Source organism: Coregonus clupeaformis, unplaced genomic scaffold, assembly GCF_020615455.1.
Source record: "Coregonus clupeaformis isolate EN_2021a unplaced genomic scaffold, ASM2061545v1 scaf0294, whole genome shotgun sequence".
NCBI classification, from domain to species: Eukaryota; Metazoa; Chordata; class Actinopteri; order Salmoniformes; family Salmonidae; genus Coregonus; species Coregonus clupeaformis.
This window is the reverse complement of record NW_025533749.1, coordinates 147216-161418: the sequence shown is the minus strand read 5'-3', so window position 1 is coordinate 161418 and position 14203 is coordinate 147216. Positions and strand designations below refer to the sequence as shown.

At 45.2% G+C, this 14203-nt stretch overlaps 2 protein-coding genes across 2 annotated transcripts in view; both read left to right on the top strand.

The window, feature by feature from the left end:
* Positions 1-281: 281 nt before the first annotated feature.
* On the top strand, positions 282-8987 carry LOC121562713 (NACHT, LRR and PYD domains-containing protein 12-like). The gene is made up of 8 exons (XM_045214671.1): positions 282-1385; positions 1469-1634; positions 4710-4729; positions 4809-4982; positions 5529-5702; positions 6582-6628; positions 6765-7313; positions 8950-8987. Exons 1-7 carry the CDS (start codon positions 301-303, stop codon positions 6836-6838), a joined length of 1740 nt encoding a protein of 579 aa, XP_045070606.1. The 5' UTR covers positions 282-300; the 3' UTR covers positions 6839-7313; positions 8950-8987.
* LOC123484376 (NACHT, LRR and PYD domains-containing protein 1 homolog) overlaps positions 8974-14203 on the top strand; it is an 80918-nt gene continuing 75688 nt past the window's right edge. Inside the window, exons 1-3 of the mRNA XM_045214670.1 lie at positions 8974-9011; positions 9620-10120; positions 10253-10467. Coding sequence (XP_045070605.1) covers positions 10038-10120; positions 10253-10467 — 298 coding nt within the window. The 5' untranslated portion in view covers positions 8974-9011; positions 9620-10037. The remainder of the gene's footprint in view (positions 9012-9619; positions 10121-10252; positions 10468-14203) is intronic.

Sequence of the window (14203 nt, the reverse complement as noted above, 5' to 3'; positions counted from 1 at the left end):
ATTTTCATTTTTGATGGTCTGGATGAGTGTCGACTTCCTCTAGACTTCAAAAACAATGAGAGGTGCTGTGATGTCACGAAGCCAACCTCAGTGGACGTGCTGCTGACAAACCTCATCAAGGGGAATCTGCTTCCCTCTGCTCTCCTCTGGATAACCTCACGGCCTGCAGCAGCCAATCAGATCCCTCCTGAGTGTGTTGACCAGGTGACAGAGGTACGAGGGTTCAATGATCCACAGAAGGAGGAGTACTTCAGGAAGAAAATCACAGATCAGAATCTGGCCAATGAAATCATCAAACACATGAAGACATCAAGGAGCCTCCACATCATGTGCCACATGCCAGTCTTCTGTTGGATATCAGCCACTGTCCTTGAGATTATGCTGAAAGAGGCAGAGAAGGATGAAGTCCCCAAAACTCTGACCCAGATGTTCACACACTTCACGCTCATCCAAATCATTGTGAAGAACAAGAAGTACAACAAAGCCACAGAGACAAACCCAAAGGAACTGTCTCAGTCAGACAAAGAGATGATCCTGAAACTGGCAAAGCTGGCTTTCCAACAGCTGCAGAAGGGCAACCTGATCTTCTATGAGGAGGACCTGAGAGAGTGTGGCCTTGATGTCACAGAGGCATCAGAGTACTCAGCATTGTGTACAGAGATCTTTAAAGAAGAATCTGGGCTGTACCAAGACAAGGTCTACAGCTTTGTGCATCTGAGCATTCAGGAGTTTCTAGCAGCAGTGCATGCTTTAGAATCATGTCTGGACAAGAAGGAAAATGTTTTCCCCCCCAAAGCAGTCACTAGTGATAGTGATGATGATTCCTCTGACGATGACTCTGATGAAGCAGCCACTCCAACCCTACTCCAAAATGTCATCACACAACAGGACAGAGACATGAAGTCAGACCCGTTGTATGACTTACACAGGAGAGCAGTGGACCAGGCCTTGAAGAGTGAGAATGGACACCTGGACCTGTTCCTCCGCTTCCTTCTGGGTCTCTCACTGGAGTCCAATCAGAATCTGTTACGAGGCCTTCTGACACAGACAGGAAGTACAACACAGAGCAATGAGGAAACAGTTGAGAGAACAGTCAGGTACATTTCAGACAAGATCAAAAGGGAATCCTCACCAGAAAGGATCATCAACTTGTTCCACTGTCTGAATGAACTTGGTGCCAACTCTCTAGTTGAAGACATGCAAACCTCCCTGCGATCAGGAACTCTTTCAGAAACAAGACTAAAACGTGACCAATGTTCAGCCCTGGCCTACCTGTTACTGATGTCAGAGGAGGTGCTGGAGGAGTTTGACCTGAAGACATACACCACATCAGAGGAAGGTTATCAGAGGTTGCTGCCGGTAGTGAAAACCTGCAAGAGAGCACTGTAAGTTCTGTTATTGAGTTGATGTATACATTATCATTATTCTGAAGGATTTGTATATCTAACAGATGATCTCCTCTCTCCAGACTGGATCGCTGTGACCTCACATATACATACTGTGAGACTCTGGCTTCAGCTCTGCAGACACCAAACTCCCCCCTGAGAGAACTGGACCTCCGCTACAATTACCTGGAAGACAGTGGAGTGGAGCTGCTCTGTGTTGGACTAACCAGTCCACTCTGCAACATACAGACACTAGTGTGAGTTAAATATCTTCAGTATCCACTGTGAGTGTTTATATATTATGTATGTAGTTAGTATGTGTATGTTTTTAACATTATTTGACGTCTTGGTAAATATGCAGAAACATACATAAAATGTGATAAATATATCAAACTAAGGTTAAATGTCTTGAGCAGGGGCGGCCTGTTCAATAGGGCGATATGGGCGACGCACTGCCAAACGGGAAAAGGAAGGGATTTTTTTTCTAATCAATTATATCACGGCAACAGTAGTTATCAGTGTTGTAATCTATACGTCTGATCTGCCACAGTGCCACACTGCCACTAAATGTCGAATCAGGCTAAAGTCGTGCTTCAAATGGCTCCCCCCCTTTTGGGGCGATTTCAGTCAGGTTGAAAATCGCCCAGAAGTCTGTAATAGACTCCCATGTAAAATCTATTTTTTCAAATTTCAGAGCCTTCAATACAATCTCAATGGGTGTCTGTGGGCTTGCACTTACGCGCTTTCGTCATACGTTACGTAACCATGAACGTAACTGAGAAAAGAGTGGATTGTTTGAAAGAAGTTCCTTTTTGTCGGCGAACAAATGGAGATAAATTGGCAACGAAACAATTAGGACCTCCCAGACCAAATTTAATAATTCAACAGGTTTCTACTAAAGGCGGAAAGTCCTACACCCGAGGATTTTCCAAAAATTGGTACGAAACGAAAAAAGACATTGCCACTCACTCAACTGGATGACGAGGGATACAGGCTAGCTGTCCGCCGCCACAACGATGAGGTTAGTGTTGATAATCACAAGTTTACTGGATGTGGATATGGTGTAATAAAGGCAGTTTATTCAGAGGTAAATATATCTGGAATCGCGTTCACGGACCCGTTCGTCAAACTCTTAGGGAGCTATAAATTAAGCCCCATTACTTACCATATCAGATAAGAGAAATTGCTGCAGCTACATATATTTTACATCCTGGCCCTACATAGTTCACTATTTGCATCACTTACCAAAATATTACATGTGGTCATATATGCTTGGAAAGTGGAGATGCCATAGAACGTCAAAAAAGTAAACATTGCTGGAGACACATTTCCGTTTTGGAGAAGACATCGCGTTTGCTAGCGAAGAGATTTGTTGTGGCAAATGAACTTGGCCTGGGAATTGCCAGGAACCTCACGATAAGATATATGCATCAGCATTGCGAGTCTCATGATTCTATACGTATTGCGATTCGATACTGTGATTTTATTGCGCACCATATGTCTGTTGCAGAGCGATCAGAAAGCCATGAGAACGAGTTTTGATCAGTCATGGAAATAAAAGTGCTGAAAACAAATTTGCTCCCAATGTGAAAAGATTGAGAACAAGCTATGAAGGAACAATAATGGTGTTTTGGTGCAGGTACAGCCAACTAGCGCTAAAATATTGCGATATTGTCAATACAGTATATCGTAAAGTATCACTATGTAACTCGATTTCTTTCACCCCAATCCCTCAAATTAACGGTAAATAACTGAATTGTTTGCCCCACATTTAGCTAAGATGATTAGCTAGCCAGCTAAAATGTTTTATTTAGTTAGCAGTCGCATCTACAATAGTTTACTGTCAATAACATGTCTCCAAAAATGACGTGGTGTCTCCAATTGTGTTGACATTTTACAATTGCAATGCGCATCCATGAGTATCCACTTTCTGTAGCTCAGCTGGTAGAGCATGGTGCTTGTAACGCCAAGGTAGTGGGTTCGATCCCCGGGACCACCCATACACAAAAATGTATGCACGCATGTATGCACGCATGTAAGTCGCTTTGGATAAAAGCGTCTGCTAAATGGCTTATTATTATTATTATTATTATTATCTGAAGAGAGCCCCGAAACATTGTGTGCAGACATTTTATGCAATAAATGAAGTAGGTTCAATCTAGTAGTTCTGATCTTCTGATTGGTCCTGATGAGTTGGGCGAGGTCCCCTGCAGGCTACTGTCACTGTTGCATTGGCTCTGAGTCGGGTTCTCTGTCTTCAAATGTTCAGCCTAAGAGAGGGGATTTTTGTGTGTGTGTGTGTGTGTGTGTTTAACAGTGATGATGTGTGTGTGTGTGTGTGTGTGTGTGTTTAACAGTGATGATGTGTGTGTGTGTGTGTGTGTGTCCTCAGAGCAAGAACTCGTGAGTTGGAAGAACTGAGAGGCCTATGGCGTGGGTGTTGTCCTTGGCCACCTGCTGACAAGGCTGACAAGATAGGACCCTTTTGTCCATTGTTATTGGATAGGAACAGAACTTATAACCAGCTCCTGACCTAAATAGATCTTAGCACAACATTTTACTCAACATATCATATTCCATATTCACTATAACAAATATATTTACTACGACATTAGCAAGAACCGCCACATCCTCAGCCGGCTAATCCAGTGTGTGAAGTTTTGCGGAGTGTTTGAGTTAACTTTGCGAGGCAAAGATGAAACTGAGGGCTCCACCAACCCTGGTAAGCCAACACTTTTGAGATCAGTCAATAAATGCTTCTGGTATTGACTTATATGCTGCCCCTGTCTTCATGTTGTTGCTGGACATATCTTTTTTTAAATGTGTGTAGGTCACCTAAATCATCAGAAAAATTGCCCCTCCTGAGAATTTTTTCAGGAGCCGCCACTGGTATGGAACATATCTGGGATATTTTATTTCAGCTCATGAAACGTGGGACCAACACTTTACATGTTGGGTTTATATTTCTGTTCAGTATAGTTAGTATGTGTATGTTTTTAAAATTATTTTAACATTTTGGGACATATCCAGAAACATACATAACATATATAAAACTAAGGTAAATATATTGAGTGAGTTAGTATGTGTCCTTCTGTTATTATCTTAATGCATCTCATTATTCTTAAAGCTTTGCATATTTAACAGTGTATCAACATATCTCCTCTCTCCAGACTGTCTGGCTGTAAACTCACATATGAATCCTGTGAGACTCTGGCTTCAGCTCTGCAGACACCAAACTCCCCCCTGAGAGAACTGGACCTCAGCAACAATGACCTGGGAGACAGAGGAGTGGAGCTGCTCTGTGTTGGACTAACCAGTCCACTCTGCAACATACAGACACTAGTGTGAGTTAACTTTCTTCAGTATGAGTTATTATGTGGATGTTTTAAACATTTGTTAATAATTTGCTCTTCTGCCCTCTAGTCTAGGTCAGTGTGGTCTGACAGAGGGTTGCTGTTCAGATCTGGCCTCAGTCCTGAGTTCACCCAACTCACAACTGAAACAACTGGAGCTGAGAGACAATGACCTGCAGGACTCAGGAGTTACACTGCTGTCTGCTGGACTGGAGGATCCAGACTGTAAACTACACACACTGGGGTAAGTACAGCTGTTTTAGTCAGGTCGGTACTGAGCTGAGTTACACTGCCCTCTGCTGGACTGGAGGATCCAGACTGTAAACTACACACATTGGGGTATGTACAGCTGTTTCAGTCAGGTCGGTACTGAGCTGAGTTACACTGCCCTCTGCTGGACTGGAGGATCCAGACTGTAAACTACACACACTGGGGTAAGTACAGCTGTTTCAGTCAGGTCGGTACTGAGCTGAGTTACACTGCCCTCTGCTGGACTGGAGGATCCAGACTGTAAACTACACACACTGGGGTAAGTACAGCTGTTTCAGTCAGGTCGGTACTGAGCTGAGTTACACTGCCCTCTGCTGGACTGGAGGATCCAGACTGTAAACTACACACACTGGGGTAAGTACAGCTGTTTCAGTCAGGTCGGTACTGAGCTTAGTAAAACAAATACTCTGAACATCTGATGTTTCATGACAATGTTTGTGTCATGGACAAATGTATGGGTGTCCTACAAGATGATTGACACCAGTTCACCAACCTAGACAGCTGTTGTGTCTCTCTGTAGGCTGTCTGGCTGTCTGGTCACAGAGGAGGGCTGTGCTGCTCTGTCTTCAGCTCTGAGGTCAAACCCCTCCCACCTGAAAGAGCTGGACCTGAGCTACAATCACCCAGGAGACTCTGCAGGGGGACTGCTTTCAGCTGCTCTGGTGGATCCCACAGATAAACTGATGAAGCTGAAGTAAGTCAGAATAGATGTCCTAATAGTGTGAGCAGTGGTTGTGTCCTATGTAGTGTAGTAGGTTCAGTAACATGAGGACATGATGGTAGAATACAGGGGAAGTTTACCCAGCAGGCTTAGCACTCCAACACAGCATACATCATCACCACATGAATACTCTTCTTCTGCATCTCTGATATCCTGTTGGAATTGTACTCTGTTCTGTATGCAGTAGGTAGGAAAGAATACCTGAATGTCTCTAGTAATGAATTGTACTCTGTTCTGTATGCAGTAGGTAGGATAGAATACCTGTATGTCTCTAGTAATGAATTGTACTCTGTTCTGAATGCAGTAGGTAGGGTAGAATACCTGTATGTATCTAGTAATGAATTGTACTCTGTTCTGAATGCAGTAGGTAGGGTAGAATACCTGTATGTATCTAGTAATGAATTGTACTCTGTTATGTATGCAGTATGTAGGATAGAATACCTGTATGTCTCTAGTAATGAATTGTACTCTGTTCTGTATGCAGTAGGTAGGATAGAATACCTGTATGTCTCTAGTAATGAATTGTACTCTGTTCTGTATGCAGTAGGTAGGGTAGAATACCTGTATGTATCTAGTAATTAATTGTACTCTGTTCTGAATGCAGTAGGTAGGGTAGAATACCTGTATGTATCTAGTAATGAATTGTACTCTGTTCTGTATGCAGTAGGTAGGATAGAATACCTGTATGTCTCTAGTATTGAATTGTACTCTGTTCTGTATGCAGTACGTAGGATAGAATACCTGTATTTCTCTAGTAATGAACTTGGATAGTGCACCAGAACACAACAATATGGTTTAAATGTTGACTGCTTTATTAAGTCTTTGTCAGTCAATAACCTGTTTCTCCTACAGTGTGGATCATGGTGGAGAGTTCAGGCTGAAATCAGGGCTGAGGAAATGTAAGTCTCTTCAATCCTAATTAACTGCATATTCAGAACTACAGTAACATAGTAACTAATCAATACTTGTTCTCTACCTACAAAACAACATTTTATATGAAGATGTGGTTTGATTAAACTCTCCTTTTGTCTACAGATGCCTGTCATCTCACCCTGGACCCAAATACAGCAAACCCAAACCTGATACTGTCTGAGGGGAACAGAAGGTGACACGGGTGGAGGAGAACCAGCATTATGAAGACCATCCAGACAGATTTGACTGTAATCCCCAAGTTCTCTGCAGAGAAGGCTTATCTGGATCTCGTTATTACTGGGAGGTGGAGAGGGATGGTGGCGGGGCTGACATTGGTGTGGTGTACAAAGGACAGAAGAGGAAGGGAGAGGAGGACAGTTGGATTGGAGCCAATAGGAAGTCCTGGTGTTTATTCTGCATTGACAGTGGATATCACTTTTACCATCCTGGAGTCAACAGATCCATCCCTGGTCCTGTTTCTAACAGAGTTGGAGTGTATCTGGACTGGCCAGCTGGTACTTTGTCCTTCTATAGTGTGTCCTCCTCTGGTACACTGACACACCTTTACACAGGACACACCACATTCACTGAACCCATCTATCCTGGGTTTGGGGTTTATTCCTCCTCCTCCTCAGTGACCCTGTGTCAGATAGATGACCAACACATTCAAAGGTGAGTCATAGCAATGTTTTATCATGTGTTTTCCTCTGGAATCATTCCTACAATTAGATTGTTTTAATGTGTTCTGTTGGACCTACAGACAGTTAGATTAGTAGTAGTGGTGTGTTTTAATGTGTTCTGTTGGACCTACAGACAGTTAGATTAGTAGTAGTGGTGTGTTTTAATGTGTTCTGTTGGACCTACAGAAAGTTAGATTAGTGGTAGTGGTGTGTTTTAATGTGTTCTGTTGGACCTACAGACAGTTAGATTAGTGGTAGTGGTGTGTTTTAATGTGTTCTGTTGGACCTACAGACAGTTAGATTAGTGGTAGTGGTGTGTTTTAATGTGTTCTGTTGGACCTACAGAAAGTTAGATTAGTGGTAGTGGTGTGTTTTAATGTGTTCTGTTGGACCTACAGACAGTTAGATTAGTAGTAGTGGTGTGTTTTAATGTGTTCTGTTGGACCTACAGACAGTTAGATTAGTGGTAGTGGTGTGTTTTAATGTGTTCTGTTGGACCTACAGACAGTTAGATTAGTAGTAGTGGTGTGTTTTAATGTGTTCTGTTGGACCTACAGACAGTTAGATTAGTGGTAGTGGTGTGTTTTAATGTGTTCTGTTGGACCTACAGACAGTTAGATTAGTAGTAGTGGTGTGTTTTAATGTGTTCTGTTGGACCTACAGACAGTTAGATTAGTAGTAGTGGTGTGTTTTAATGTGTTCTGTTGGACCTACAGACAGTTAGATTAGTGGTGGTGGTGTGTTTTAATGTGTTCTGTTGGACCTACAGAAAGGTAGATTAGTGGTAGTGGTGTGTTTTAATGTGTTCTGTTGGACCTACAGACAGTTAGATTAGTAGTAGTGGTGTGTTTTAATGTGTTCTGTTGGACCTACAGACAGTTAGATTAGTGGTAGTGGTGTGTTTTAATGTGTTCTGTTGGACCTACAGACAGTTAGATTAGTAGTAGTGGTGTGTTTTTAATGTGTTCTGTTGGACCTACAGACAGTTAGATTAGTAGTAGTGGTGTGTTTTAATGTGTTCTGTTGGACCTACAGACAGTTAGATTAGTGGTGGTGGTGTGTTTTAATGTGTTCTGTTGGACCTACAGACAGTTAGAATAGTAGTGGTGTGTTTTAATGTGTTCTGTTGGACCTACAGACAGTTAGATTAGTAGTAGTGGTGTGTTTTAATGTGTTCTGTTGGACCTACAGACAGTTAGATTAGTAGTAGTGGTGTGTTTTAATGTGTTCTGTTGGACCTACAGACAGTTAGATTAGTAGTAGTGGTGTGTTTTAATGTGTTCTGTTGGATGTACAGATGTTTCCTCTCCTATGTCTCACTGTAGTGTCAGTTTCACTCTAACCACAGGAGGGCATCAGAACCTGTTAAAATGATACCTGGTGACTTCACGTTTCTAGGGGCTTTCATCAAGATAAGCAATGTCACCTGTAATGTCACCATCAGTATTGACTTCATGGAAGTTGACAGTGTGTTATGTCACATTTGGCAATGCACCCTACATAGGGAGCTGTTCTGTCACCCTTTATACACCCTTTGTATTGCTTATGAAGACTGTATGTATGCTATATAAAGCCTTTATAAGTTGTACTTAGTTTAATCACAGTCTATCCATCTGCTTTCCCAACAGCAGAGACCATGGTGGAGAGTGTTGTATCAAGCCTGGACCTGAGAACACCAGAGACCAGATATGTGAGTGTTAACTGATAATTGTTTTAAAATCAAAATACGATTTAAAGCGTTCTTGAGTCCCAGGCAAGGAACACAATCATGATCTATTTGGTCAAAACAAACTTAAAGGTAGAGTCAGCAATATGATGTAGATGCACAAAGTAAACATCATAGTGGGTAAACTTCTACAACAACTAAGGGCGTTGGAGCGCGATGCTAAACTCCTCTGTTTTGGTCCCGTGGCTACCACGCTGTAAGAGAGTGAAGAGAACCCGTGCACCTGGGCAGATACTGTGTGAGAGAGAAGTCAGGCATCTTGCTCATCACAATATCTGCGGTGCTGCTCGTACAACATCATTTAGCTGACTCTACCTTTAAGCTCTCATCCTGGGATCTACCAGAAATCAGGCCCCCAACATCTACAAAACATGGACCAGAACAATGTTGTTTCCTGCTTCCACAAACATTCATTAATATAACACTAATGTCAGATTATGGTATGATAATGAGTGTACATTCTGAGACTGTTGCTCACTTACATTCATTTTTATTACAAGTCTGTTTAATATTTATTAATTCATTATTACATGAGATTATCCGTTTTAAATAACAACTACTTTTGACTTCAGGGATTCCTCAGAGCTGTAAGACTTGTGACCATGTTGAGGTAAGTCATAATGTCAATTCTCACTTTTACATACCTTCAGGAGTCAGGCACAGTCTGAAAGCCAGGTGTGTACTGACCAACCATTCATACTGGGATATAGACAGTCCTGTGTTCTGCTTGTAGGAATGCAGGATTTTAACTGCTGTCATATTTTGTCATTAGACAGTTTAATTGGATCAATCACCAGCATTCCATGTAACATTGAATAAATACATTAGATAAATTACTTTGTTCATTTAATGAGCCAGTTTCCCGGACAAAGATTAAGCCTAGTCTTGGACCTTAAATAACTTTCTATTGAAACTTCCATTGATCATGCTTTAAGTCCAGCACTAGACTCAATCTGTGTCCAGGAAACTGGCCCCATATGTATAACTGACATGCTTGTCCTTGTTCAGGACTCCACACACTGGCTTCAGATTGAACCCTTGACTTCCACTGTCCAGGAAGTGACAATGTTCAGGTAAAATAACTACTTTTAACATTTCATTCCACTTGCTAGTGTATTTCCCCATTACCTTTGGGAATAGGCTTCTAATCCAACCTCTCCATTTGACGATTGACCCTCTCTACCATATCTTGTTGTTGCCCTCAGGCACAGGACACCCAAAGGGCGTTATGAGTGCACAGTGTCTGGGCTCCGCTGGGTGTGTGAGAGAGATGTCATTCTGAAGTATCACTTCAGGAACTGGGAACCCTACAGTCAACTTCTGAAAGACATGCAGTACGGACAAGGTGGTCCATTGCTGGACATCACTATGGAGTTAGGTGAACTGGAGGAAATTCATCTGCCACACTTTGTCTGTTTAGGTAAAACCATAAAGACATAGTATTCAGAAAGACATTTCCATGTAACTGAGTTTCACTTCCTGAATGAATAATTGAATATTCTGGGAGTTTGAGTTTACTGTGATCTGATACTGCATATTCTTTGTGTTTTAGTTGGATGAATAATATAATATTTGTCTTTCTGTCTCCTCTTTATTGTGTTGTTCAGGGACCAACCCTTCCCTGAGGAATGAGATGAAGATTCTTCATGTAGAGGAACATGGAGTGTAACGATCCCGGCGGTCTGAGTCGGGTCCTGTCTGGTGACGAGTGTTTCTGGTCGTAGCTCCTGTTTCCCGAGGGTTCGGGAACGCTCCGGGAGCGCTCTTGTTTCCGCACCTGCTTCCCATCAGCAATCGGCACACCTGGGCCTAATCATCACCCTTCTTAGGGTCTGGCCCAACATCCAGTTCCTGCCGGATCGTTAGCCATGAACAGTATGTTTTGCCGGCGTATCAGCCTCAGTACTAGAGTTAGTTTTTGTTGTTTTGTTGCACCCTGTTGACCTGCCTGGTACTTACCTCCGTTTTTGTTCTTCCCACAGTCACTCGTCCGGAACCTCTACCCAACCTCTGCCTGATGGTCGGGCGGCTGCCGAGCCATCATCGGATCAACCACTGGACCCTCTACAACTCCTCCACGCCGCCGCTCTGTTCCCTGGATTATTTCCCTTCACCCTTGGTTCAGTAAATAAACACTCACCTTTTGACACCACTTACCTTGTCCTGGTCTGCTTCTGGGTTCTGGCTTAGTAAACCGTGACAGAACGATCCGGCCAGTAATGAACCCAGCGGACCTGGACTCTGTTCGCCATGCTATTACCCAGCAGGAGAAGATGTTGGGCCATCATAGCACGGTACTACAGGAGATCGCGTTGTCAGTTCGGAACCTTTCTACCGGGTCTGACGGAGGTCCAGAACCAACGCAAGTGGCCGGTGGAGGATCCACTACCGGTTTCATCCATCTCGCCTGCCGCTTCTGAAGCTGTGGCCATCCGTGAGCCCAAGGTTCCGACGCCGGATAAATATGAGGGGGAGCTGGGAGGATGCCGTTCCTTCCTTATGCAGTGTGGACTAGTGTTCGATCTGCAGCCCTACTCTTATGCCACAGACAGGGCTAGGATAGCCTTTGTGATTGAGTTGCTGCGTGGTCGTGGCGCTGGAGTGGGCTTCAGCCGTTTGGGAACGACAGGATCCCTGCATGGCTTCATACCAGGGGTTCACGGCCGAGATGAGGAAGCTCTTCGACCATTCCGTCCGAGGGAGGGACGCAGCTAGGCGCCTGTTTTCGCTTCGCCAAGGAACTCGCAGCGTGGCCGACTTCGTGATCGAGTTCAAGACGTTGGCTGTGGAGAGTGGGTGGAACGAGGAGTCCCTGCAAGCGGCCTTTTACCAGGGTCTGTCGGAGCAGCTCAAGGATGAGTTGATCTCCTATCCGGAGCCTAGTGACCTGGACAGCTTGGTAGCCTTGTCCATTCGGGTGGATAATCGAGTCCGAGAGCGAAGGAGGGAGAAGCAATGGGGTCCGTCCAATCGATCAGTTTCTCAGTTCCCAGTCGGGTCGGGTGGTGGACCAGAACACATCGATCATTCTCCACCACCATGGATTAGTGGAGAGGTCCTCTCTCCCGATTCGAACCCATGCAAGTGGGGCGGCACGGGTTAACCAAGGAGGAGCGTCAACATAGACGTAAGACCAACTGCTGCCTCTACTGTGGTAGCTCGGGACATTACATCTCCACTTGTTCCCGGCGGTCGTCAAACTGCCCGGCTCGCTAAAGTTGGGAGGACTTTTAGCGAGCCAGTTTCAACCTCTCAGTACCTCTGTCAGACCCCGCTTCCCGGCTACCCTTGTGAACAGGAATCAGAGCTTAGCGCTTAACGCTTTTATCGATTCAGGTGCCGATGGAAGCTTTCTTGATGCCGAGTTGGTGGAACAGCTGGGGCTTTCCAAGGAGCAATTGCCGGAAGCCATTGAAGCGACCACTCTGAACGGCAGTAGTCTGGCACGTATCACGATGAGGACTGAACCGGTTAAGATGCGGTTGTCAGGGAATCATTCTGAGATGATTTCATTTTTCATTCTGCCGTCTTCCCATGTTCCTCTGGTCCTTGGATACCCCTGGCTGAAGGAACACAATCCCACGTTCGATTGGGTGACGGGCAAGGTAACGAGTTGGAGCCTGGATTGTCATGCTAACTGTCTCAAGACTGCCTGCCCCCATTCGGTTCCCAGTCAGGTGATTGAGGCTAAACCTCCAGATTTGTCCCTGGTTCCCGAGACATATCACGATTTGGGGGAGGTTTTCAGTAAGCAGAAGGCTCTGTCACTCCCTCCCCACCGACCATATGATTGTGCCATCAACCTGGTCCCTGGAGCTGTCTACCCCAAGGGAAGATTATACAGTATCTCCCGACCTGAACGTGAGGCGTTGGAGACCTACATCAAGGAGTCCCTAGCTGCTGGTCTCGTTCGTCCCTCGTCATCACCCCTGGGGGCAGGATTCTTCTTTGTGGGTAAGAAGGATGGCTCTCTTCGACCATGTATTGACTATCGGGGGTTGAATGACATCACGGTCAAGAACAAGTATCCCCTGCCCTTGATGAGTTCTGCCTTCGACTCCTTACAGGGTGCTACGGTGTTCACCAAGTTAGACCTACGCAATGCGTATCACCTGGTCCGGATCAGAGAGGGGGACGAGTGGTTGACGGGGTTCAATACACCGATGGGGCACTTCGAGTATCAGGTGATGCCGTTTGGACTGACCAATGCTCCAGCGGTATTCCAGAGTATGGTGAACGACGTCCTGAGAGATATGATCGGTCTCTTCGTGTTTGTTTACCTGGATGACATTCTGATCTTCTCGAAGGAACCTTCCGACCACGTCCAGCATGTCCGGCAGGTTCTGCAGCGATTGTTGGAGAATCGTCTGTTCGTGAAGGCCGAGAAGTGCGAGTTTCACGCCCACACAACATCCTTTCTCGGGTACATCATCTCCAGGGGAGAGATTAGGATGGACCAGGAGAAGGTTAGAGCGGTTCTGGAATGGGCCCAGCCCGGTACGAGATTGCAGCTCCAGAGATTTTTGGGGTTTGCGAATTTCTACCGCAGATTCATCCGGGGATTACAGCCGTGTGGCCGCTCCATTAACTGCCTTGACTTCCAGCATCAGGACCTTCAAGTGGAATCCGGAGGCGGATCGAGCGTTTCTGGATTTGAAGAGGCGATTCACCAACGCACCGATTCTCTCTCAACCGGACACGGCCCGTCAGTTCGTTGTTGAAGTGGACGCGTCTGATGTGGGAGTTGGCGCCATCCTGTCGCAGCGATGCTCCACGGACAGTAAACTCCATCCCTGCGCCTACTACTCTCGTCGCCTTTCACCTGCGGAGAGGAATTACGATGTGGGTAACCGGGAGCTTCTCGCGGTGAAACTTGCCTTGGAGGAGTGGCGCCACTGGTTGGAGGGGGCGGAGCAACCGTTTATTGTCTGGACTGACCACAAGAATCTTGCTTACGTGCAATCGGCGAAACGTCTCAACTCCCGTCAGGCCAGGTGGGCGTTGTTTTTCGGACGATTCAAGTTTGTCCTGACGTTCCGACCTGGGTCTAAGAACGGCAAGGCGGACGCCTTGTCCCGGATGTTCTCCAAGACGGAGGAGAGTGGGTCCAAGACCGAGACTATTCTCCCCCGGAACTGCGTCGTGGGAGCAGTCAT

Bases quoted from the DNA above. Each gene is read 5' to 3' on its own strand.
- LOC121562713 (XM_045214671.1), top strand. From the start codon at position 301: ATGAAGACATCAAGGAGCCTCCACATCATGTGCCACATGCCAGTCTTC. The intron at 1,386-1,468 runs GTAAGTTCTGTT...TCCTCTCTCCAG, and splicing joins AAAACCTGCAAGAGAGCACT to ACTGGATCGCTGTGACCTCA. The intron at 6,629-6,764 runs GTAAGTCTCTTC...TTTTGTCTACAG, and splicing joins GAAATCAGGGCTGAGGAAAT to ATGCCTGTCATCTCACCCTG.